The sequence below is a fragment of the Caretta caretta genome, chromosome 5, assembly GCF_965140235.1.
Source record: "Caretta caretta isolate rCarCar2 chromosome 5, rCarCar1.hap1, whole genome shotgun sequence".
NCBI classification, from domain to species: domain Eukaryota; kingdom Metazoa; phylum Chordata; order Testudines; family Cheloniidae; genus Caretta; species Caretta caretta.
Genome location: NC_134210.1, coordinates 58,364,602 through 58,391,394, shown reverse-complemented (window position 1 = coordinate 58,391,394; position 26,793 = coordinate 58,364,602). Strand labels below are relative to the sequence as shown.

Sequence of the window (26,793 nt, the reverse complement as noted above, 5' to 3'; positions counted from 1 at the left end):
AAGAAGGCGGGGACTCCCCTGTGGTTGGCAAGCATTTCAACCAATAAGAGAGTAACTCAGGGAGGTGGATGGGAGGAAGTTGTTGCTCAACCACTTAAATTAGCGGTAGCAAGAAGCCTGGCGATTGGTGCCTGGATTGTATCGCGTTTCCAAGGGGAAGCTGGAGCGGCGGCGGCGCCGGGGACAGCAGGGGAAGTCCAGTGCGGCTCAGCCCGGTCCGTCCGGGGGTTGGGGACGCGACCATGAGTTTGGCCTTGAGGTCGGTATGGATGGAGCGAGGCGCCGGGGTCTGAACCTAGGCTGTGACCCCGCGGGGACCGAGCGTGCTTGCCGAGGCCGCTCCCTTCAAGGGCTACTACCCCAGAGGGCGGGCCCGGGCTTGGGGCCGGGGCAGAGAGAGTGGGGGCGGGGAGGAAGGTCCGGCGTTGCTCAGTGGCTGGGGCGGCTCGGGGCCCCCGCCCAGCGCTGGGGCTTTGGAGGCAGCTTGGGGCCCATGTATCCCAGCTCTTCGCTTTGCCGCCAGTAGCTGCCTGCCGCAACCTACCCTTGTGTCAGGGCCCTTCCCCTCCGGCAAGACACGGGTTTAGCACTTAGCAGGACTCCTGCCCGTTTCGAGGAAGCAAAAAGGCCCGGTGTCCTGCTGGATGCCGAGCGGAGGCGCGAGGCCCTGGGGAGCGTCTGGCACAGAGCATCGCAGCAGCCCCTCGGTGACCTACAGCCCTCCTGCACGCTGACTGTGTCCGTCTCCCCGGTCTACATGTGACGGGAGCCCTCACCGAGCAATAGTCATTAGGATTAGCTAAAGTATTTAGCCGCTCTGGGTGATCCTTCCACAGGCTCAGTGCGGACCCCTTGGACAGATGGGGCTTTAACGCTTTGGTTAATCTGTACTGACTGTTCTTTAGTAAGGGCTGTTGCCATGTGTATGTGCGAGACCCTTAAAGTTCAGGGATTTTTTTGGATCAGTTTTACTTCAGAAATGTCGTTGTTAAAACAGACCTTTAGTTTTAAATAATCATAACTTTGCAATAGCTTTCAATAAGTTTGTTTTGCTTGTGAGAGCAGCTAGAGCATCAAAAATAAATAAGATTTCAGAATCTAGTGTTAGGTATCATCTTTCCTGTTGCATGTTGCATACTATCAGTACAGTAAATAATGGTATACATGTGACCAGAGCTTTGTAAAGCACATATCTGGCCAAATCCTGCTTTCTGTCTGTATAAACTAATACATTGAAAACCAGGTGCATCAATCTTCAGATATACTGACAAGTTTCAGAGTAGCAGCTGTGTTAGTCTGTACCCGCAAAAAGAAAAGGAGTACTTTTCGCAACTTAGAGACTAACCAATTTATCTGTGCATAAGCTTTCGTGAGCTACAGCTCACTTCATCGAAAGCTTATGCTCAAATAAATTGGTTCGTCTCTAAGGTGCCACAAGTACTCCTTTTCTTTTTGTCAGATATACTGAGTATGTACTTGGTGCACCTCCAGAATGGGAGGGGAAGGTGGCTCTAGTAATTTATTATTTGCATTTCAGTATTGTACTAAGGCCCTTTTCAGGATCAAATTTCCATTGTGCTAAGCATTAAACAAACACTTGGGTAGACACAGTACTGTCTCCAAAGAGCTTAAAAGGTATCTAATTAATTTAAGATTTTTTTAAAATGTGAACTTCATCCCTACAGCTGAAGAAGTGGGTGAAGTTGGAACAATTTCTCAAGATTCATGGTGGATATTTCATCACTGACAAACTTTAAATCAAGTGTGGATCTAAGAATTACTTTGTGAAAGTTCTATGGCTTGTGATAATACAAGATGTCAGACTAAATGATCACAGTGGTCCCTTTTGGTCTAAGAGTAGAATCAATGAAGGTGGATCTAAACTACTTTTCCAAGTCCTCATTCTGTAGCTAACTAAGGGCTGTTTTAGCCCTTTCATAAATTACAGAGGCTAGAATACACATAATTTCAATGGCTGGAGTGGTCCCCTACATAAACTCTTCATCAGCTAGTGATAACAAGAGTGCAAGGTGGGTTCAGCTGGTGCAAGCCTTAGTTTTTCTTTTATACACTTTGTTTGCACTGGTACAGCTACGCCACTGGCTGGTTGCTGATGACTGAGTCCCAAGTATAAATGCTTTGAGTTAGGGACTTCTTGGCATTATACAACAGCACAAACCCGATGGGATTCTCGTGCGAAATGGGCTCCTAGATATTACTGCAATACATGTAATATATATAATTATAATAGAAGAGGTCTAGCGTTTCGGTGAGAGTATAAGGTCACCATGGAAGAAAGCATGGAGATGTTTGTGTGAGAAGCAAAGAGTTGTCTAGGCTGGTGTTACTGACGAAGTAAATGGGGTGAGGAAAGATGAAGGCAAGCAATTTCTGATAGGGTACTCTGTCATCCATCAGAATTTTCTGCCCTTTTTCCAGGGGATGAAGAGAAGCAATTTATGTAAGAGTATGCAGTAAACAAATACCCAGTAAACACCCATCACAGACAACTGTCCACCTACTCATTCAGTAACAGTCCTCTAGCACAAGGGTTCTCAAACTGGGGGTCAGGACCCCTTAGGGGGCCATGAGGTTATTACATGGGGAGTCACGAGCTGTCAGCCTCCACCCAAACCCCACTTTGCATCCAGCATTTATAATGGTGTTAAAAATATTAATAAGTGTTCTTAATTTTTAAACGTGGGGGGGGGGTCACACTCAGAGGCTTGCTATGTGAAAGGGGCAGTAGTACAAAAGTTTGAGAACCACTGCTCTAGCATCATGTCGGTAGCCCTCCTTGAGCAACCACCAGTGCATGCACACGCGTGCATCCCAACACCAGCCAGTCCTCACAGCCAACTCCCCCTGCAAAGAAACACCTCACATGCAGCAACAACCTGAGTGAATACTCTCATCTGCAATCCAGCACTCTTACTGCAAGCTAACACCTTTATGCTGAACAGACACCTTCAATGCACATCCATGTCTCCAATAACACCCCAGTGAGTTTGTGTATATACAGAGAATAACAATATCTTATAGCTTGAAGACTGCCAAAGCAAACATCCCCGTGCACAACCTGACATTCCCACTCTAAACAGATACTCTCCAAGCAAATTTCCCTGGGGTCATTCATCAATATCTTCAAACTGCACTCAGTTCCCCTTAGCAAACAATCCTCTATATCTAAACACCTGCACCCCTTATCCTGAATCAACACCTCTTCCCTTTAACAAATATTCTTGTGAATGCACTATACGATAATCACTAGGGATCTATCTACACACTCCCATAATCCTTTATCATCCAAATAGCCTTACTACTCTAGCACACACATCCCCAGCATACAACAACCACTCCTTGCACATGCACCATCTGACTCTTTGTGCACATGCTTCCAGTTCCATGCTATTGATGCTTCAGCAATAGCCACCAGCCACTGTCATGTTCACAACATCCACGCAGCTCTCACTCCCTACATGCATGCCATACAATGTATTGTATTCATATTTCTCAAGAACTTCATCTTGTCTCACATGCCAAGAGAAAGAGAGATGTACTTGCACAATATTTGCAAATATTTTCTTTAAAAATGTGCAGGGGAGCAGAAAAAGCCTTAATGTGTGAGTTTTAAAGGTTTTTTTTTTTTAAATAAATCTTTTGTACATGTTGTTTATCTAAAGAGTACTCTATTAGAAATTTGAATTTATAGATACTAACTACTAGCATTCTCACCCCTGGACCTCAGCTTGCTAGTGCAAGGCCTTGTTTACAATAAAATATATTTCCTAAAATTTCCCACCATTGTTACTGGCACCATCATCTCGGCTCTGTATGTGGTAGTGATTTGGGGAGAAGTCATGTAGGCAAAGCGCTGATAGCTGTCTGCACTGCTGTCTAAACTTGTGCTCCCATCATTGCTACCTCTTAGGGAACTGAACAGAAGGTAGCAACAGTGGAAAATATTTAGGAACCATTTTCTAGCATAAGCAGGGCTTGAAGGTTTTTGGCCATTAAGGATAGCTCTAGTGGCCAGAGGTTGTATGCTGTTTGAGCCTACATTTGCAGCCCATCAAAATGTTCCAATCACTTCATTTTTGACCACAGTTAGCAAATAAGCTTTCCTCATGGGCTGCATCATTTCAGTTGCCACTCCATCTCTCCACTTCAGTTCATTTGTGTGTTGTTTCAGGAATCCTTTTATTTCTGTTTTTTCTTTTCTGTGATTTTCATCATATAGTGGCTTTCTCCTGATGTTTGTAGGAGTGTTTGTATGTTCAGAAAAAGGGGTGCTTTTTTTGCAAGTTTTTGGAGTTTTTGGTCATGCTTAGAAGCTACCTTAATTTACTTTGAGACTTTGGCCGCCTTGATTTTTTTTTTTTCTAGGATGTCCTCAGCACTGTGTCTAAAGATATCTTTTTGGCATTATTATTTATAGTGCAGTGGGATCTTAGATGCTCCAGCTAAGATAGGGGTCCCGTTGTGCTGGGCACTGTACAACCGTGTACATAGAGAGAGAGCACTCATCCCTGCTTTGGAGGGAAATGACAGACAAAAGGTGGGAGGAAAAAATGCACACAAAGGTAGAGTGACTTGTTGAAGCTTACACAGCAGGTTAATAGTTAGAGGCAGGATTTGAATCTGGGTTTTCTGATAGTCAGGCCACTGCCCTATCACCTAGACCAAATGCTGCCTCTGTGCTTTGATTTTACATAAGGTACCTTAAAAGTGTTATGATCCTTCAGCAACTTTACTTGAGGTCCCTTAGTACTCTGTTAGCAGCTTTTAGGTGCAGCAGTTAGGTGCATTGTCTTGTTTTCAGCTATTGCTTAATGCCATTTGGGCTTTCTGTTTTGAGGTGTCCGAGTGGTACTGTATCATATAGACTCTGTCAGCTGCTTTTGATGCCATTGACCATGAGATATTGACCAGTTTGTGAACCCTAGCTGGAGGGAGTGGGGATGGAGTCTCTCTGGATAGGCTCCAGTCTTTTCTTGTGAGACATCTCGGCTGATAGTTTTGAGAAATTGCTTGTATTACTTGTAGGGGCACATAAGAATGTCATCCCTTTTTTCACGTGGCTTTGAGACTACAAGGATTGGTGAGTAGCGATGGGCTATGCTGATGAGATCCACCTCTGTGTATCCTTATGCCCTTTCCTTATGCCAGTATAGTGGAACAAATAACCCATTTTCTTCTTGAGGTGAAGCTTTAACAAGACCTAACTGGCTGAAAACAGGAAAGTTTGAAGTAACATTGGAAAGTTGGGGGTTACAACCTGAAGAGTTTAAAGAGCGTTTTTTGTGGGTTTTTTTGGTCTGCATCCTTATTTGAGCGAATGGGCTGCCTTTGGTAATGTATTTGTAGTTCAGGCATCTTAGTTCCTGGCCTTCTCCCAGATATTTAGGAAGTAACTGTGGCTCGTAGTTGTTTTTTTGTTTTTTTTTTTCCACGTTGGCTGCTTTTGTCACCACAAGACTATACTACTGTAATACACTCTACTAGCTATTGAAACCATTACAAAGCTGAAGCTAATGCAGAGTGGGTTTAATCTGCATATAGTTTTTCAGCTTGCGCTTATGAAACATGCTCCATTTTCACTATCTGCTTGTTGCCTTTCCAGCAGACTTTAGGATTTTAAAGTTTTAACCTGTAAATTGCTAAATTTATGCATTTCTGTAGAGCATTGTTTGCTGTTGTGGAGCATTGTACAAGTGAAGTTTTATGGCACTTTGTTTACTAATGATATTGTAATTTAAATAGCTGTAAGGGCACCCAGAGTGTAGGTATCTTTTATAAATCTAAATAAATAAAAGAATTGGTTTGAGATCTTGTTACCTGAGAAACTGCCCCTCCAGCTGTGTGAAAACACATTTATGATCACGTGAGGCACTCCTGGTTTAAATGGGAGGGGCTACTGACAGGGCATTTTCCACGAGGGGTATTCCGATTTGGAGTTCACCGTCCCACTTGGTTTGCCAGATTTATCAGTACTCCAGACACTTAGTGAAACCTTCCTGGTTTATTTCTCTTGGGCATTTGGGGAGGAGTTGAAATGAGGGATTTGGGGTGGTCAGATGTGGAGTGATTATGATTATTATTGTGTTGGTGGGAAAAGTTATATGGAACTGTATAGGCAAATCATTAGATATGTGGATTTTGATACTGTGTGTATTTAATTAAAGTTAGCGTGCCTAGAGGTATGTCTTACAACTCTGTATAAATAAATAATCCTGGCTGTGCCACAGAGTCCCTCTTTGGATTTGGGCAAGTCACCTGAACCTTTCTTCCTCATTTTTCTTCTTGTGCAAAATGGGTAGAATATCTACCTACCTCCCAGATATGTTGTTGTATTGTTTACATTTGTAAAGTGCTTTGAAGATGATAAATCCTATTATCATTATTATTATGAGCTTATTTTCTTTTAACTTGTAGGAATGATCTTGCAGTAGACAAAACCAAAAGGAAGAAAAGAAGAGAATTGACTGAAGAACAGAAGCAAGAAATTAAAGATGCTTTTGAGTTGTTTGACACAGACAAAGATAAAGCAATAGATTATCACGAATTAAAGGTAACTTTTGTTTTTTCACTTAACTTTTGATCGGCTATATTTCTAAAAGAGCTCAGCCCACATTTAGACACGTAAATAAATTGGCCTTATTTTCAGGAGTGTTCAGCATCCAAGAGCTCCTGCATTGGTGAAGGAGTGGTTATATTTCAAAAGTGGCAGGGTTTTGAATCGGAGTCCCAAATATTCATGCACAAAACCCACCCGTATGAGTGGTATAGTAACATCTGCATTCTGGGTACCAGGGGTCTGAGCTCCAACCTTTTCACTGACAACTGAAGCACTAAGGGTGGCAGAGTTGAGATTTCCCCCTCAGCAGGGACTGTTGCAGTACAGTTGCAGATCTGGGCTCTCTAGTTTGAGTAGAACAGGAAGTGGGAGAGGCTATTGAAAAGCACCCTGATTTCCATAATCACACAATACATTGAGAGCTTTGGCTGTGTTGTGGAAATCCATTGATTTTGAGGAACTTTTTTACATAAAAGATGAAAATTAAATTTATTAAACTGTGGACTAGGGAACTAGGATTTACTAACTGGTACCTCTTAACAGGGAACCTGTTGACCCATGGGACTCAAATTTGGTGTTCCAAACTTATGTAAGGGTCTTTGGAATCTCTCTCTATTCCCCGTTTTGCTGCAGGCCTCCATCCTGATGGTCATCACTTCAACCAGGAGAGGCTTGGAGTTGCAGCCTCCCAGCCAGTCCCCCTTGCTGGAGATCTATAGGGCTGATACATGGAGCTTGGTGCACATCTGTATGAATCAGTATTCTCTTGATACTGCATCATGTTTTCTGGAGGGCAGTGCTTCTCTCATTATGTAACTAGTAAGGCTTCTCTGGGAGGAAATAGCTAGCCTCATACAGTGGCTTTGTGAAGGCAATGCTAGAAGGAAGAAAAGAGGGTTATTTATTTTGTAACTCCTGTTCTATAAATGTCTTACCTCTTTAGAGCCATGCTAACTCCCTCCAACCATTTGTTTCAAAACTCAGCTACTTTAGGTCTTCTGAAGGTGGAGGAGAACTGGGGACTTTTGGGGGAGGGGGGCGGGGAGGACGATTTTATAGCTTTGGCCAGTATAGTTGTATCCCCATCTGTCATTATTGTATAAAAGGTTCAGTAGCTGTATGATTAAGTATGTGACTCCTACACTGTGGTTCTGAGGATGAGACAGTTGGAGAACAGAGGCATATAAGACAGAGTAACTCCCTTTCCTGTATAACCTTATCTGCAGTGGAATTTGGATGTATATAGTGGGAATGGATTTGACAAGTGTGATTTAGAGTGAATGCCAAGGTTCTTAATTTAGCTGTAGAAGGGTAACTACAAATGTTCACAGTTGAAATAAAGAACACAGTTCTTCTGTAAAATTTATAGCTTTATGTAACATTTCCCTCTTAAAAGGATTGAGAGTTGTTTTTTGTAAATTAAGGAAAAAATCTGCTTGCCCACTAGAAGTATTTGGCACATCTTATAAAATCTTGGAAAGCATGAAATTTTACATGTCTTGATTTCACTTTGTGGCCTTTTTATAAATGCTGTTCTACTTTTGAGACAACTCTTTGTAACCAAAGATGGTTTATTCATGATTGTATGTATTAAAGTGTTCCTTTCTCCAGTTACCAACATTTTATCTTGGATAATAAGGTACTAACTTAGGTAAAAAGAGAAGCTATCTGATCTATATTTTGAAGGTGGTATATTGTTGTACTTCTGTTTTATTCCAAAAGGTGGCAATGAGAGCCTTGGGTTTTGATGTAAAAAAAGCTGATGTGCTAAAAATACTTAAAGATTATGATAGAGATGCAACAGGCAAAATCACCTTTGAAGATTTTAATGAAGTTGGTATGTATATGATTTTAAGTACATATTGAAAGGTTGGGGTTTTTTTTCGTCTGCTGCTGCCTGATTGCATACTTTTAGTTCCAAATGAGGTGTGTAGTTGACCAGTCAGTTTGTAACTCTTGTGTTCAGTGCTATCATTGCAGTTGATTCGAGACGGGTGGAAAGAGATCTTAACAGAAGATGTTCAGTTTAATAGACTTTGACCCTAGGTTCCCCCATCTACCAAAAGGAAATGTTAAAAAAACACTTTATTGTGCGGGTGCATACTTTCTCTCTCCCTCCCTCCTCTCTCTGCTATGGTTTTGGGGCTTTTTGCATTTTTCTTAACTTAGCTAAATTGATTCAGGCCTCCCTACTCTTTATACTGTATCTACCTATGAGAAGTGATTTTTCTGGAGGAAGTACTTTTTGTCTGATTGACAGGTGCTGCTTCTGGTGAGATGGAATTTCTCTTTTCTTATGTATATGCTTTCTGTTTTTCCCCTCTTATCCCTTATGTTCAACCAATTTCTATTCTTCTGTCCCTATTCCTGCTTTGAGTGGCCATGAGGCAGCTCAGCTGGACAGAAACACATACAAAGTAGGAAGGTGATACTCTTGTCTGAACTCCTCTCCAAACTTTGAGTCAGTTTCAGCTCTGGTGAAAATGACTTGGCTCTTTCTCCTTTACTGGTGTGGGATACTTCATCTAGCTGAACGAACTGGAATGACTGGAGGAATGTGAGATACAGGAATATACAGCACAGTAAAATTACTTGAGCCACATTTTGTTTTCTTTGATCTAAATCAGAAGGGAAGAAATACACTTTAATAATCTTCACTACTATACCACAAGTTGTTTATTAGCTTAAACATAGGAATGAACCACATAAAAACAAAATGAATAAACTATTATATATTTTGTTTTGGTTTATAAAGTCAAGAACCCTCTTCAAATTTACATGTATTTTGAATCTTCCGTCTTTTAGGATATGTTTCAATTAGCTTTTTGGAGTGCTCTTTGGATAAGTAAATCTAAAGGACAACTAAGATGATTCAAATAATGTAATGCCTCTATACATACATAATTATTTTAAAGCTAAATCAATAATCTCAAATTTTGCAGCAGAGCCACAATAAATTTGTGAGCTTAGATCTAACTTTTTCCTGTCAAGTTCACAAAACCAGACAGTTCATTCCACCTACAAACAATAGCAAGTTCTAAATGGTTCTGTAAGCCCTAGCAGCGGGGAAGTATTTTTATAATGGCTTGGTGAAAGTTATAAATAGCAAGTCCTGTAATACAAGACTTAGCAGGTACAAAGAGCATGAAGATATTTTCTCTCTTGGTTCCAGAAATGGGTGAAGCAATTACTAGCAAAATATTTTGATGCAACAGATTATTTTGTCTTGCTTTCCTCTGCTATAGGACTGACAAATGGATGTGATAAAAAGAATAATCAAGATTGATTAAGCCTTCCTGGATTAGTGTCTTGCTTTATATAGTAAAAGCCTCTTCAATGCCCTGGGAGGTCGGGGCTTTTTTCGTAGATTACAAAGCCATAAGGGACCATCGTGATCATCTGGTCTGACCTTGTATATAACACAGGCCACAGGACTTCCCTGACTTTATTCCTGTTTGAACTAGAGCATATCTTTTAGAAAAACATCAAATCTTCATTTAAAAATTTCCAGTGATGGAAGTGCCCTAACCTGTGGTAACTTGTTCAAATGGTTAATTACCCTCACTGTTTTATTCTTGTTGCAGTTTGTATCATACCTCTCTTTTAAATACCCATGCTTTTTAGTGCCCAACTGCTTCTCTCTCAGTATCAAGAGGATTCCACAAAATTTAGAAGCAACAGAGTCACATCTATACATCCTATATAGTAGAGCTTTTCCCAGAGCACCAGTTTGAAAGAGACTATGGCTGTGTACACTTAGCCTCCTACAGACTGGTGCTGTGGGAAAGGTCTACGTATCAAAGCACAAATGAGGTAAACTGCTTTTCAATCTCTCTTGTAGTTGGACATGCCACAAACAGATATACAAGGGAAATAGAAGGAAATAAGATAAACAAATAAATAAATGAGGCATAAGCATATTGAATTGAACTGAACTAGAAAAATGCAGGAGTGAAAGTGTAAAATGCTATTAAAAAGTATATGTCCAATGACTCTCCACCTTCAACTTTTATATTTCTATTTATATTGTCTTCCTGAGTTTACAACTCTTCTTCACTCCCTGAATATTTATAAGCATATAAATAAGAAAATCACTGTGGATCATTCTTGTCTATCTAAGCTAGGTATTTATACCATGCTCCTCGTGTTGGTGTCTGAGCATCTTCTTAATAGCTGGATTTTTCCTGAACTGTTGATACTTCTAGGTCAGGGGCTTCCTCTAGTCCAGAAGTTCTCAAACTGTGGGTCGGGACCCCAAAGTGGGTCCCAACCCCATTCTCATAGGTTCAGCAAGGCTGACTTAGACATGCTGGGGCCTAGGGCTGAAGCCCTTGGCGGTGGGGCTCCAGTCACAGGCCACCCCACCTGGAGCAGTGGGGCTCGGGATTTGCCCCACCAGCACCACCTGGGGCAGTGGGGCTTGGGCGGCTCCAGCATCAGTCCCCGCTTCTGGGGTCATGTAGTAATTTTTATTGTCGGAAGGGGGTCACGGTGCAATGACGTTTGAAAAGCCCTGCTCTAGTCTATAAAATATGTCCTGAAAATGTAGGTATTGGGAAGTGACAATGATTAGCCACTTTTGCTAGAAAAAGTAGAAAGAGAGGCATATTCAGAGTGGTTCCCTGAAGCATCCTTTCTAAGAATGTACCATGTCACTTGTTGTCAAATCTGAAGTGCACAATGCTGAAGAGACTTGGCTTAGCTGTCCTCTGAAACTATTGGCTAAGTTTCCTCTTCCAAACTGATCCTTTTTTTTTTTTTTTTTTTGCTTTGAAAATGCTGCACTAGCCATGCAGTGCCCCAACTGGTGCCTTTGATTGTAATACAGCAAACATTTAACATCCAAATCAGACATCTTGTCTTCACAGGAGATGGTGTTTGAAGACTGCCTTCCTTTCTGGCCCAATCCTAAAATTTAGTGTTGATGCTAAAACTGAATGGAAGACATGAAACAAAGATGAGTCTGGGGTATTCAACAGATCTTAACTTAGTTTTTGTGCTGTTGCACAGTTCCTATTATAACTAACTAGAAATACCAATGTTTAAGACTTTAATAGTCAATTAAAAGTGCCTGATTGAAAGCTAAGAGGAATCTGAATAGGTGAAATAACTTTAGAAATCAGAAGCTTAGGAAAAAAGGACTAACTGAACTTAGAAAGTAGAGCTGGGACACTGTGAAATTGCCATATTTGAAATAAATGGTATCTTATTTTCCCTATATTAGTGACAGACTGGATATTGGACCGAGATCCACAAGAAGAGATACTCAAAGCATTCAAATTATTTGATGATGATGACTCAGGTAAAATAAGCTTGAGAAACCTGCGCCGTGTTGCTAGAGAACTAGGTGAAAACATGTCTGATGAAGAACTACGGGCTATGATTGAAGAATTTGATAAAGATGGAGATGGAGAAAGTAAGTATTGAACTGAAGAAAACAAAACTCATCTTGCCTTGTTTTAATTTGTCTTGTTGTTTTTGTCCCAATCTTAACTTAAAATGTGGTTCTGGTCTGAGAAGTGACTGTAAAATGGTCAGTGTTAAATTCTTTGTTTGCCTTTTAATGACTTTCAGAACAAATTTGCTCAATTGACAAAATAAGAGATTGATTAGTATTATTTATTTACTCATTTCTAACTCAGCAAACACATCTTGGGACCTGAAAGTTAATTTGGGTTCTTTCTTGTTTGAATATGATTACTGGTAACTCCAATACAACTAAGGTATGTTAGAGTCTAGTTAAGGTACAGTTGAAGCTGAAAGTAATTGAGTCAAACATGGCACTTCATTATGCCATTTCTAGAATTGAACTACACTGCAGTCATTTCCACACAAATCAAGAAATACTTAATTGAATTATTGAATATGGTGAAATTGATAAATCCCAAAGGAAAACCACAAAGGATGTCCCTGAAGAGACCATCGATAGTATTAATTGCTATATCTATTGGCAACTAAGGAGTTAGTGAAGGACTGTTAGTTAACTATCTCAGGCCTAAACAGGCCATATGTGAACATATCACATGGCTACCACTGCTAGGAAACAAGTGATGATGATGGTAGGTAGTTTTCATCATCAGTTAGAATGCTTGGTATTCTAATCAGATACTTTCTTTTGGGAATATCTTCATCTTTAAACAGGGTGACTAATAAAAAAAAATCCTTTGAGGTCCTTCAAGTTTAAGTGAATTTAGTATTCAAAAATTGCTACGTTAATAGGGCTGTAGGCTGAAATCCTCAAATTATCCTCAGAATAGGTACAGCACACACAGCTGTAAGTGCAAGCCTCCTTCTTTCTTCCTCTCCCCCTCCCTCCCCCTGCATCTTCACAGTTGACCTCAATGTTCTTTTGAAAAGAGGATTTCTAAGGTTGAGAGAGTAGTTCAGTCTGCAAGCATATTAAGTCCTTGACCTCTTTGCTGACATTGCCAACAAGGGTGCCAGTTGTGATGGTAACTTTTGTTATGTGGACACCTTGTAAGTAGGAATTGAATAGAGACCACCAATTTATTTCACAAAGATTACTGAGTTGCAACTACTTTGGGTCACTGCTGACATTTCTGAATTCAAAACAATGACCAAGCAGTGAAAGTCTCCATTTCCTATTATCCACAGAACCATACATTCTTCTCATTAGATATTCAAGTACAGGAATGTATGTGGGAGATTGACAGCATAATATTTATCTATGACATTGTTTATCTCTAAGGTTTTATGTTTCTTCCAGTTCTCTAAAGCAAACTGATGCTGTTTCTTGCACTTAAATTTTTATTTTTTAAGAATTAATCTTTATGAATCATTGTTCTGTTTGGCTCCAAACATCTGGGCTGTATAACAAAATCTTTGTCTTCTTTACTGCAACTCTCCCTGCTGAAATATATCTAAAACTGACAACTAGTATCATTTTAAAAATATACTATAAATATAGAAATAACACCTCTTGTTCTAGCACAAAACAATACCTTTTTTACATAACTTCTTGTAAAAAAAGGTATTGTTTTGTGCTAGAACAAAGGTCCACTTACAGCAAGTGCTAGTTTGTCCCCTTTCCCGTCCATTAGCAGAGGCTACTCAAATCTACTGGTTCTGTCCTTGGAGAGCAGAAATGGCAGTTGAAGTGCAGCTCCAGGGCATCATTCTCTCCTCTCTAACAGCTTCTGTGCTGGAGCTTCATGAGATCAGGTTTCTGTGGTATTTTGGGACCATGAGTGGAACAGCATATGAAACCCACGACTTCTAACTACACTAAATCACAACTTAATACTGCTTCAAGCAGCATTCAGTCTCCTGTAGCCGCTCAGTGGCTTCTAGTGCACAAATACGTTTAATAGTAATGTGCTGAGCATAAGCTCCAGCAGAGAAGTAAAGGAGAAAATTCTCCATACGTTTGCCTCTGCATCCGCTTCAGCCCCAGGAAAGGGGTGTGTAACTTTAGCCCCATTGCTCAGGGCTGAAGCCCTTGGGCTTGGGCTTTGGCCCTGGGCCCCAGCAAGTCTAAGCCAGCTGTGGTGACACCATTAAAATGGGGTTGCGACCCCCCCTTTGGGGTCTCAACCCACAGTTTGAGAACCGCTACCCTAGTGACTGAGCTGCACAGACACACTTTGATATCGGGCAATGAGGTAAAAGCTGGTAAGACTGAAAAGAAGGCTAAGTCCTAGCTATTTGATGATCTACTGCAGGGGTGGGGCACCTTTTTTCTATCAGGGGCCATTGACTTAGAGAAAAAAATCAATTGTGGGCCACACACAGCCCCCAGGGGGTGAAAGCGGAGTGCAGAGGCTCAGGGCTTCCCCCTGCAGCGGGGCAAGCCAGCACTTGCGGCTCCAGCCCCGCGGAGTGGCGCGGAGGTCTGGGGCTTCCCCTAGGGTTGCCAACTTTCTAATTGCACAAAACCGAACATCCTTACCCCGTCCACTGCCCTGCCCCTTCCATGAGGTTAGGTTAGGTCCCTTCTCTGAGGCCCCGCCCCGCACTCACTCCAGCCCCACTCCCTCCCTCAGTTGCTCGCTCTCCCCCACCCTCACTCATTTTCACTGGGCTGGGGCAGGGGGTTGGAGTGCGGGAAGGAGTGAGGGCTCCACCTGGGGATGCAGGCTCCAGGGTGGGGCCAGAAATGAGGGGTTCAGGGTGCAGGATAGGGCAGGGGGTTGGGGTATCAGAGGGGGTGCAGGCTCCGCTGGAGGTGTGGGGTGGGGCCGGGGATGAAGCACTTGAGGTTCAGGCTGGGGCCAAGGGGTTTGGAGTGCAGGAGTGGGCTAAGGGCTGGTGTGGGTTCCGGCTAGGGGTGTGGGCTCTGGGGTGGGACCAGGGATGAGGGGTTTAAGGTACAGGAGGGGGCTCTGGGCTGGGGTAGGGGGTTGGGGTGTGTGAGGGCGTGTGGGCTCTGGCAGGGAGTTCCAACCTGGGGCACGGGGTTTGGGGTGCAGAGTCTGGGAGGGTATTTGGGTGCAGGAGGGGGTTCCAACCTGGGGCAGGGAGTTTGGGGTGCTAAGGCAGGTTCCCTGGCTCTGCACTGCTCCTGGAAGCAGCCGCCACGTCTGGCCCCCTTGGTGGAGACGCGGCCAGGCGGCTCTGAGCGTTGCACTGCCTCCCTCTTCTCCACCCCCTCCCCCGGCCAATGTGAGCTGCGGAGTCGGGGGCTGGAACAGCATGCAGAGCTTTCCTGATCACCCCTGCACCTAGGGGCTGGGCATGCTGGCCACTTCTGGGAAGCTGCGCAAAGCCGACCACACTTTTAACGGCCTGGCAACCCTAGCTCCCACCACAGCAGCGCGAGCCAGCGCTCGTGGCTCCAGCCCCATATGGGGGCACCAAGGCTCGGGGCTTCCAGCCCATGGCATGGAGACTTGCCGTAGGCCAGATAAAATTAAGTAATGGGCTGGATGCAGTTCCCCAACCCTGATCTATGGGTCTACCACCAAAAATCATGACTGTGATGTACAACCTGTCTAGGCCAAAGGGTGCCAGGCTGGGACTCTGCTGGGGGTCAAGAGTGACGTACTGGAAAACTGGCTTATTTGAATCCCACTGTGTGAACACCTCTTGAAAAACAGATTATGCACTTAAAATTGTAATCTAGCTATTACGTGGTGACATACAGCAAAACACAGGTCATGTTTTTTCAGTAACTTTTCACACATTTCAGTGGCTTATGTCCTATGTTGGCAGAGTTGTAGCTTGAGGGGTAAGCATATGGCACAAAAAATATAATGCTGTACCAGTATGGGCTAATTCTTGTTGTCTGAAGGATTCTGTAGATATATTCTGGGTATCGTATTATTCTCTCTACAAAATAATAAAAATGCACTAGAACAGCAGTACACTAGTAGCACAATTTGAGACTCAGTTGGTCTTTGACCTGGGCTTTCAGATGTTGAGAGCTCCTGAAGAGGCAGTGTACTTCCCATGTGGGAGAACTTTACATTATTCTGCAGTGACCTTTTGGTCAAATTCAGGATAAACGTTGCTGGGCTGTGAAGGGAGACTAGACCTCCTTGATTGGCAACCTCAGCCTGATGATTGTTTCAGAAAAGGTTTAACTCAATCACGTGAGTTCTTTTGGAGTTTTGTGAACATGTAGGGGAAAATGTGTCTTAATTTCTTTATAGACCCTTTTAGGGTTGGATAACACAATGTTTAAAAAACTTAACATTTGCTATGGTGACTCAGTGCAAAGTGCTTTTGACACATTCAAAGAGATTTAGTTAGTAAATTAAAAGAAACTCATTCTCTAAATATAGTATTAAATGGCTATATTTTCCATGTTTATGTTCAAAACATAGTCTTATCAGTATTCATTGCAAAGTCACAATTAATGCTAGATAGAGCCTAATTTTTAGTAAAGATGCGGAAAATCCAAAATCAAGTAATAGAAAAACAGGGTTTTTGCAGTATAAAGGAATATTGTCTTACCCAAGCAAACACCTGTTCTAGGTACTCTGACATCTTGTCTCCTTTGGGACATATCAATGTATTGGCATTTTTATGTTCTAGTTCTGTGCTACTAATTTCAGGTGGCTTATGTAGCAAGCGTTATGTCGCAATAGTAGCCTAAAGCCTATATTTCTCTGCTCTATTTATGACTTCCATTGCCATAATATCAGAGCACCAACTACAATTATTTAAAATTAAAAATAACAATGGATCTTTCTTGCTTCCTGTAAGAGGAATAGCTTGATTAAGTTATAGGGACTGGCGTGCAAGTGGGCGTATTGTATATCTGTATGTACTGAAAAATTAGAGAGAAAGCTAAGCAGAAATCAGCTAAATAAGCCCCTTTTCTGTTTGAATCTGTTTTAATGAAGATGAAGGCCTGATCTACTCTACAGAGTTGGGTCAGTGCAAGGCAGCTTACGTTGACCTAACTTAATAAGCGCCTACACTAAAATGTTGCTCCTGCCAGTGTAACTCACCCGCTATGCCAACCTAACTCCACCACCACAAGAGGCATAACACTTCGGTCGATGTAGTTGGGTCGACACCGTGTCGGTGTAGATACTGTGTTATTTATGTTGACTTTAGTGGCATCCAGGAGATGTGCCACAATGCTCTACGGTGACCACTCTGGTCGTCATTTTTAACTCTGCTGCCCGGTGGCCAGGTTACAGGTGTACACCTGTCCCCTCTAAAGTCCTGTGAATTTTTGAAATACCATTTCCTGTTTGCTCGGGGTGGAGAGCTCACTTAGCGACTGCCTAGCTGACCATGCTGGAGACATGATCCTGCCTGGAATACACAGGAGTGGTGGATCTCCTGGATCTGTGGGGAGAAGAGGCTGTGCAGACACAGCTCTGATCCAGCTGTAGAAACATTGATATCTACAAACAGATTGCTCAGGGATTGTGGGGGCTAGGGCTACAAGAGGGGCCCGCAGCAGTGCAGTGTGAAACACAAGAAGCTGCGGCAGGCATACCAGAAGGCAAAGGAGTCTAACAGTCACTTTGGTGCAGAGCTGCAGACATGCCGCTTTTACAAAGAGCTGCAATCCCCAGACCCCACAACCATCTCCAAGAGCCCCATGGATACTTTGGAGGAGCTGGAGTTACAGGTCCCTGGAGTGAACAGTGAGGAGGAGGAATATGGGAGACAAGCAATCTGGGGATCCAGTGGTTCAGCGAGCCAGGATCTGTTTTTTTTTTTTTTTTTTTACTCTAAAGCAGTCAAGCGAGTCCCTGCAGTCCAGCATGGGCAAGCCTGATGCAGGGGAAGGAACCACTGCAAAGTATGCAGTTTGCTTTGATATTGCAGTGACATATCCATTTACTTTTTTTAATCATGCTAGAAGAGAGTTAAATATCCAATAGAGGTAGAGTTGCTATTGGCTTCTCATTCCCATGTACAGTTAGGCAGAGGGAGCCCTGCAGAACAGTTTATGTGCACCGGGATGTCCCGTGAATGTTCCATAGAGATCTAGAGGAAACTTTCCTGAAAGTCGTCTGCAATCCTCTGCTGCAGGTTTCTGGGGAGGGCTGCCTTATTTCTTCTGCCACGGTAGGACACTCTCCCATGCCACTCAGCAGTTACTTCAGCAGGCACTGTTGCAACACACAGGGTAACAACATATGGCCCCAGTCTGTGGCTGGAAGTGTGCAAGAACTGTTCCCTTTCAGCCTCTGTTACCCTCCAGAGTGAGAGATCTCTGCTGAAATCAACACCGCCTGTGGAAAATGGTGCCTGTATTCTGTTCAACTGCCCTATTTGCATGGCTGTGAGCTACCTCCCCCTTATTGTCCAAACTCCACACGCATCCCATCCTGGTCTGTAGTCACAAGGGCTGGGACTCCTGCCGTGCTTTGTGAATCCCCAGAAGCAGTGAGAATGTAGTGCTTGCAACTTGTGTGGATTGAAGGTAGGGAGTTCATTATATGAAGTTTCCGTTTATTTTGTGAATATATTCACAATAGAACCTCTGCACGTTGCTGCTGGAAATGTGGCCTTGAGAGTCTCTCCATGCATGCCAGCAGATTAACTCAGCCGGATAAGGAGAAGGAAGAGGACGTAGAATGGCATGTTCCAAAAGTGCCTGCAAACCTCTGGTGTTTCAGATACTCAGCACAGGTCTTGAAGGATCGCCTTGGCGGACAGAGTGGACAAGGATATTACTACACACACACAGCACTCATTACAAGGTTCATATTGGGGTACAGAAAACAATGGCAGATCACGCTACAGCAACACGCATTACTGTGGCCCACTATTGAAATGGTCTTTCAAAGCCTCCCTGAGTGATATAGCTCCCTGTTGAGCTCTTCTTATAGCTGACAGCCTTTCTACCTTCACCCCACTGGAAACTTTTCCTTCTTTGCTTCACAGATATTTTGAAGCACACAGCAGGCAGCTATAACCATTGGGATATTTTTTTCACTGAGGTCTAATCTCGTGAGTAGACTGTGCCAGTAGCCTTTCAAATGGCCAAAGGCACATTCAGCTGAGCCTGTAATTGAAGTGCTCCTTGCTACTGTCGAGGTGGTCGGTTTATGGCTTCATGGGCCACGGGAGAAAGGGGTAGACTGGGTTTCTAAGGATCAGCATGGTAATCCTCTGGTCTGGAAAGAAAAGTCCCTGCTTGCAGCTTTCTGAACAGGCCCGTATTCTTAAAGATACAAGTGTTATGTGCCTTCCCTGACCATCCCACACTGATGTCAGTAAAACGTCACCAGTGATCTACCACCGCTTGCAGTACCATAGAAAAGTAGCCCTTTATGTTGATGTACTCTGGCACCAGACCACATTGCTACAAAATAGGGATATGCGTGCCATCTATTGCCCCACTGCAGTTCTGGAACCCCGTTGCTGCAGAACCATCCATTATGTCCTGCACATTGCTCAGAGTCACAGTCCTTCACAGTAGGATGCAGTTAATGGCCCTGCATGCTTGCATCACAGCAATCCCTACTGTGGATTTCCCAACTCCAAATTGATTGCTACTGATCATTCGGGAATCTGGCATTGCAAGTTTCCATGCAGTGATTGCCACTCACTTCTCCACTATCAGTGCAGCTCTTATTTTGGTGTCACTTTGCTGGAGAGGTGGGGCAAGCTCTGCACACAAATGTAGGAATGTGGCCTTGTGCATCATCCTATACCTGCAGAACACTGCAATCTCACCAATCAGTGCTTGTATCTCAGGCCCAGAACTGGCATCCCACCATCTGCAGCTGCTCTGTGAATGCCAACAACAACCTTGAATTGTTTCTTTTTATGTCCCACAGCAAGCTAACCTCTAAAGAATCATCATGGTCCCTGCAGGTCCTCTGGTGGCTCTGCAAATACTGCAGGATCAGGTGCCCTGTGCTCACTACTCTCATCACAATAGTGCAGAGCTGTGCAGGATCCATGCTTTTCACACAGAGTGGATGTGCGGGTTTGTGGGACTTTTGAAAAGAGGCATGGAACATTATGGGATGCAGATAAAATTATGGGATGGAGAAAAGGGCATCGTGAGACATTGAAACCATGTTCCCCATCACCCCTGTGCAACTCATTTACCTCTGAGACATTGCTCACCCTTACCAAAACACCCTGTGTTCAGAGATAGCAAGTTTTACAGTGGGATAGCTAGCTATGGTGCACAGCTCTCTGCGTCGATGCAGGCGCTGGTAGTGAGGACATGCACCACTGACACAAGGAGCATAGTGTGGACACGCAAATGTGATTTAATTACTGAGGTGGCTGTACATTGTTGTAACTTAAGTTAACTTAATTTTGTAGTGTATACTTGCCTGTAGCTCCTTCAACCTGGTTCCAAATGATGGGCACTATTAAAGGCATACAAGTAGACTTTCTCCTTCACAATAATGGATGGAAGATGCAATTAAATTTCTATGACAGATGGTGAATAAAGCTTTCTGAACATAGTTACTGATGCTGTCCCTATGTGTTTGTACAATGCTTAGCACAGTGGGGTCTAATCCTGATTGGAACCAATATGGTCTGACAGAAAACAAATAAGTAATACTACTGTCTCTGACATTACCACCTTTCATCTTCTAATTCTTAATGTTTATGCTAGACATCTGAAGTACATGTAGATTATTCTGTTATAAGGAATGTGGGCAGAATTTGCAGGCCACTTTGGTAACTTGCTAGGTGTGTAAGGCTACACCCAATGTCTTTTTCTGAGAACAAAATTGATCGATTAAAGTCAAATTCTGATCCCTGAATGTACATTCCATGTGACTTGGTAAAAAGCCACTGTGGATCCGAAAACTAACTATGTAAAGAAGGGGTGTGCAGACTACAGCCCACAAGCCAAATCTGGCCCGCGAGCCGCACCATGCGGTTTGGCCCCGCTCCAGCTGGGGCACTGGGTCGGGGGCCGCACCACACGGCTCGGCCCTCCTCCAGCTAGGACGCTGTGTGCCGGAGCGGGGCCGAACCACATGGTGCGGCCAGGGCTCTGGGTTGGGGGCTGCCCCACGCCGGCCGGAGCACTGGGTCGGGGGCCACACCACGCGGCTCCCGGAATCCGCAGCATGCCCCCGCTCCGGCTCCTACACACTCCAGTGGGAGCTGCAGGGGGGTGCCTGCAGAATGGGCAGTGTTCAGAGCTGCCTGGCTGCTCCTCTGCCTAGGAGCTGGGTAAGGGACATGCCATTGCTTTCGGGAGCCGCTTGAGGTAAGCACCACTTGGAGCCTGCATTCCCTGAGCCTCTCCACACACCCCAACCGCCTGCCCCAGCCCTGATCCCCCTCCTGCTCTCCAAACCCCTCGCTCCCAGCCCGGAGCACCCTCCGGCACCCCCAACCTCTCATCCCCAACCCCACCCCAGAGCCTGCACCCCTTTCCACAGCCCTGATCCCCCTCCTGTCCGCCAAACCCTTCGGTCCCAACCCAGAGCACCCTTGTACACCCCAAACTCCTCATCCCCAGAGCCCGCACCCCCTCGTGCACCCCAACCCCAATTTTGTGAGCGTTCATGGCCCACCATACAATTTCTATTCCCCATTGTGGCCCTCGGGCCAAAAAGTTTGTCCACCCCAATGTAAAGCAATAACATGTATGCAGGTACAATATGTCTCTCTTATCCCAATGCTTACCTAGAGAAGTGAAAAAGGCATTAATACAGTTTCTAAGTAATTTTTTCGTGCAGTTTACTTACTTAAATTTGTGGCAGCATCTCCCTTCTCTCTCTCCCCTCCCCCCAATATTAAAAATGTAACTTATAAATTTCTTAGTCAGTTTATAATTTCAGCAGGACAAAATACTGTGTGCCATGATGCACATTGATACTTGTTTATCATATGTCTACTAGTAAAAGTGAAGCATATCCATATTTTAAAAACATGTATCCATGTTTTACTACTAAAAATTTAATACATTACTACATAGCTTGGAAAATAAGCTTCTGTGCTTGCATGCATTACACAGCAGCTGATTTTTACATGATATACATCAAGTATTGAACTGTAACTGACTATATGTTGATGTTATCGAGACCAAGTGGATTGGCATGCATCCTCTCTTTTGGTTTCTTAAACCTGTCTTTTTGCTTTTCACTATGTCCTTCAGCCTCCACCTTTTCTAGAAACCAACAAACTTTATCTTGTACTCATTTATACCCTATATATTGTATACATCTACTCCAGTAATGTATTCCATATGTCTTTATCTTTAATATTAAATGTTCTGGTCTGTGTTGCCTATTTATTCCTAGTTTCTAATTGGTGGGATTATCCTTTAGTACTTGAACACTTAATCAGCATATAAATTTTTTTGTAACCTTAATCCTAGTTATAATTTTGACCGGTCTCTGTTCAGTCATCATTTACTATTACATTCTAAGACAAAACTACATTAAAATGGATTTAATGTGGAGAGTAAATATCAGTAAGTTAAGGGTGGGAGGGAATAACAGGGTTTAAAAGAAATCCAAACACTTTGATCTGTGGAAATGCACAGTTAGGTCATCCATTCAACCTTAACTCTGTCCTGTAGCATGTGATTATGAGTAAGACATTTCAATGTTTTGCTCACAGATTATATTAAAGTGATTGTTAAAGACTTATTGATATTTTTCCCTTTATCTTGTCATGACAGGTTAGAACGAAGATCTTTTGGGTGCTTTAACTATATGAATATCCACTGCTTAACACGTTTGGCTTTCATTTACATGTAAATTTAACTCTGGAGTTTGCAGTGCTTAGTTGGGGATATTAAGTACAACATCTCTGTAACTTTCACTCTTAAGGTAATGACATGAACTCTTAACTTAAATTGTTTTTTCCTTTTTGGTCTTGGAATTTTCTTGGTTTTGAAAACTTCCAAATAGAACAAGTTTTGCATAAAAACTAAGCAAGAAACCCAGAAAGAAAGCTTCCATGCAATATTTATTAGATTTGAATATATGTAATATCAGCCTTTAACAATTTGTGTGCAGATTAGCTTCAGTGGAAGTATAGTGATTGGTGGAGTTACCTCTCATGTCAAAATGGCTCTTCAAGAATTACTTCAGCTCTAGGCCTGAACCTTTATGTAGCACAGGGATTCTCAAACTGTGGGTCACGACCCCATTTTAATGGGGTCTCCACGGTTGGTGTTGGCCCTGGGCCCCAGCAAGTCTCAAGCCCAAGCCCCACCGCCCAGGGCTAAGGTTACATGCCCCCTGCCCAGGGCAGAAGCCCTTGGACTTCAGCTTTGGCCCCTCCCTCCCTCCCTACCCAGGGCAATGCGGCTCAGTCTTCGGTCCCCCACTCCTGGGGTCGTGTAGTAATTTTTGTTGTCAGAGGGGGTCACGGTGCAATGAAGTTTGAGAACTGATGTAGCCTATAGAACCATAATGATTGGATACAACAATCAGTAATAACTTCACTTTGTTACAGCCTAATTTCTTCAAATTTAGCTTGTGTATAAGATTTCAATTAATTTGAACCATATGGAAAGTTTGAAACATGGTTGTTTTGACGTTTCACTCCATGTTCTTTATGAAAGTATGCTTCTAATGTGGATATGGCATAACAGATATACTTTATGCAAGATGGGTCTTGTAAGATATCATTGAAAGGTTATTATTTACTAAATGTGATTATCCAATTTGTATGCATGTATCATTTCTGTATCTAAAATTAGGAATATGGACTATAACAATTACAACTGGGGGTGTATTGGGAAGACACCCACCAGATGACGGGCCATCAGATTTGATGGGCCATCAGGAAGGAACAACAAGACCATGAAGATACTAAACTCTCTCCCTCCTGGGAGGAATCCCGGATGTAACACTACTAGGTCAGGTAGTCTTGTCACCTGATACTAAATGTTATCTGGCACTTCTTGTAACTTTCCACTGAAAGGGAAGGGGAGTCAAGTTTGGGAAACAAAGGATTCCCACCTTATGTCTTATTTAAGGGTGGAGAGGGAGGCAAACGGGACTCCTCTCCGTGTCCTGTCTGCCCAAGAAGAAAGACTGCTAAAGACACCTGAAGGGAAGGCAAGGAGATTGCGGGGGAGGGAGGGGAGTCCAGACTGAGACAGGAGTCCAGTCTGAAAAGAAATATAACTGGAACTCTAAATCACAAAAACTTTGCAACTTGCCTAAAATAATATTTAGGGTAAGAAATTGTGTTTTTTAACCTGCTTCTTAAGTATATTGAACTTAGCTTTTGTATTATTTGCTCAGTAATCTGCTTTGTTCTTTTATATTCACTTAAAATTAACTTTTTATAGTTAATGAAATTATTTCTTGTCTATAATATAAACCCATTTGTACAATTCACAATGGGCATGGGGGGGGGCGGTTGGTGGTAAGAGGCTGTGCATACCTTCCTCCACATTTGAGGGAGGAGGCAGATTTCATAATATACCTTTGGGTCTGAACTCCAAGGAAGGTGGACACCTGAGTGCTGGGGTCAAATCCCTTCAGCTGATCCTTCCCAGAACTGATATTCATGTCTGTTTCGTTCTGCAGTTGGGTGTGGCCCTGCCTCTGTGTGTGTTGGAGGAGGCTTAATAGCTTGGCTTAGCAAGACAGGTAAAAAGGGTGCCCAGGCTAGCATAACAGGCAGGCTCAGTGGTATCTCAGCACATCAGGTGGTGCTTAGTAGGCAGGATAGTGTGCACAGCTTATTGCCCTGAAATACTGGTGGTGATTTTAAGTGGGGTGACTAGAGAACAGACAAAGTGGTTACTGGTTTGTTATTTTCGGGAAGGGAAGTAGAGGCAGAAAAGCAGCAAAATGACTAAAGTGAAGTTACCAAAATGTTGGCGCTCTACGGATTGGAAGTAGAAGAAAGCAAAAAAAATGCATAAGAGATGGAAATTGATGAGCAAAGAACTGCACATCAGAGAGCCCTGGAACTGAGGCAGCTAGAGGCAGATTTCACAATATAACTTTGCGTCTGCACTCCAAGGGAGGTGGATACCTCAGTGCTAGGGCAAGTCCCTTAAGCTGAGCCTTCCCAGAACTGATCTCAGTGTCTGTTTCGTACTGCAATTGTGTGTGGCCCTGCCTGTGTGTGTTCTGGAGGAGGCTTAATAGCTTGGCTCAGCAAGACAGGTAAAAAGGGTGCTCAGGCTGGCATAGCAGGCAGGCTCAGCAGTATCTCAGCACATCAGGTGATGTCCTAAGGGGGGCAACCCGTCACTTGTTGTTGTTGTTCCATTATTAAAATGATTCGGGGCAAAGGAAACACTGTAACAGAAGCTAAATTTCTTAAGGCTCCAGTTTAATTTTAACTCAAACTAATTAACAAATTTACTTGTAAGTACTATAATTTTGGGGAAGATATATATGAAAAATACGCTAACAAAGCAGTTGAATCCCTGTTTTAAATGCAAACTGAAATTCAGCTATAACCATGGAGAGACACTAACACATCCACAATGAAAGATTTTTTCCGGTGATGAAATGTTGAATACATTTAACATTTCCTTATAACTTCTCTGTTTCTGTATAAGAGTGATCAGAACTGTGCACAATATTCCAAACTGGACTTTTACAGTCTCTCTTTAATAGTTTCTTTTAAAATTACTTTTTATAATAGGTAAATAGAACTATTGCTATGGCAAGATAATATTGGTGTGCACTGAACTTCTGGCTTCAGTGACTTCTTTAGTAATGCCTAAATACTGAACTTTTGGCTTATGTTTTTAAAAATTGTGAAAACAGTGTTGTGAATACATTTTGTTTAATGAAGAGTCTTAGCTTGTTATAAATTGGAAGCAAAAAATCCAGACCTGCGTTTATTAACTTCAATGTGCATTGGATCAGTGTCTAAGAATACAAAAGGGGAAGCTTTAAAATAAAATGTGCAACATGTACATAAAATATTCTCCTGTCATTATTATAGACCTCTACTGTGTTTGTCTAATTACCTTCTGTCTCTCTTACCACAGTCAACCAGGAGGAGTTCATTGCTATTATGACCGGAGATGTTTAAAGTTACAAGAAAATGAACTCAACAACAAAAAGGGAGGATTATTGGCTGTTAACATTTTAATTGCCATCTTATGGTTCTGTTTATTTCTGTAGCTGGACCCATGCAAAAAAATTATTTTCCTCAAAGGACCAAAATAAACATATGTCTTATGTACTGATACTTCAGTAATTTGTAACATTAATTTTTAGAGTAAGCAGTGTTAAGTTTCTAAAATGTTTGAGTATTCATTTGTAAAATAGCTTTGTATGAGATTTCTAAATTAAAACATATTCTAAAAATCTTTTGAAGTTTACTTTAACAGTAGCTGTGGCCTTAGTTTTGATATATAAAGTTTTAACAAACTTCCATTTTTAATAAAATGTTCTTTTATTATTGGTATTTGAAAGTCTTGTTGTTTTTTGTGTTGAATCCAAAACTGAATTGTACTGTAACTTAAATTGTTAGTCTTAAATATGCTTTATTTTTCAAAAATAACAGTGGATTCTTTTGTTGGGTATTTATAGTTGCACCTCCATTGTGTGTCATGACTTATTAAATGAGCAAGCATTCTTCACAGTTACATAGATGAATTCTACTAGTTTTGCATCACCCTGGTTTTCTGTGTGATGGTAAACCGTATCAGAAAATGTGAGTAATTCTGAAGTCTTTTTTTTTTTTTCTGTTTTTGTTTAAAAGGAACTAAAGTGCTCTTAAGGAGGCACAAATTTTTTCCTACAAAGTGCCTGCTAAAATAGCCACTGGAATTTTAAGCTTGTTTAATCTTTGGAATTCTTAGCCTCTGGAAACTGGTTCATTTTTTGTTCTGTATAGATACCAATTTTAGGTAGATTGAAGTG

At 42.5% G+C, this 26,793-nt stretch overlaps 1 protein-coding gene across 2 annotated transcripts; it reads left to right on the top strand.

The window, feature by feature from the left end:
* The first annotated feature begins 103 nt into the window (after window positions 1-103).
* CETN3 (centrin 3) lies at window positions 104-26,335 on the top strand. 2 transcript variants are annotated; one of them, XR_007356796.2, is made up of 6 exons: window positions 104-259; window positions 6,436-6,571; window positions 8,300-8,414; window positions 11,802-11,993; window positions 22,620-22,770; window positions 25,914-26,335. XR_007356796.2 is itself a non-coding variant. In XM_048851009.2 (5 exons), exons 1-5 carry the CDS (start codon window positions 243-245, stop codon window positions 25,955-25,957), a joined length of 504 nt encoding a protein of 167 aa, XP_048706966.1. In that variant the 5' UTR covers window positions 104-242; the 3' UTR covers window positions 25,958-26,335. The 2 variants fall into 2 exon arrangements, 1 of the variants encoding a protein (XP_048706966.1); XM_048851009.2 differs by lacking the exon at window positions 22,620-22,770.
* Window positions 26,336-26,793: the final 458 nt, after the last annotated feature.

What these genes read in the sequence shown, in the direction of transcription:
- CETN3 (XM_048851009.2), top strand. An exon ending in TAGATTATCACGAATTAAAG is followed by an intron (nt 6,572 to 8,299) that starts GTAACTTTTGTT and finishes TTATTCCAAAAG; the next exon opens with GTGGCAATGAGAGCCTTGGG. An exon ending in TAAAGATGGAGATGGAGAAA is followed by an intron (nt 11,994 to 25,913) that starts GTAAGTATTGAA and finishes CTCTTACCACAG; the next exon opens with TCAACCAGGAGGAGTTCATT.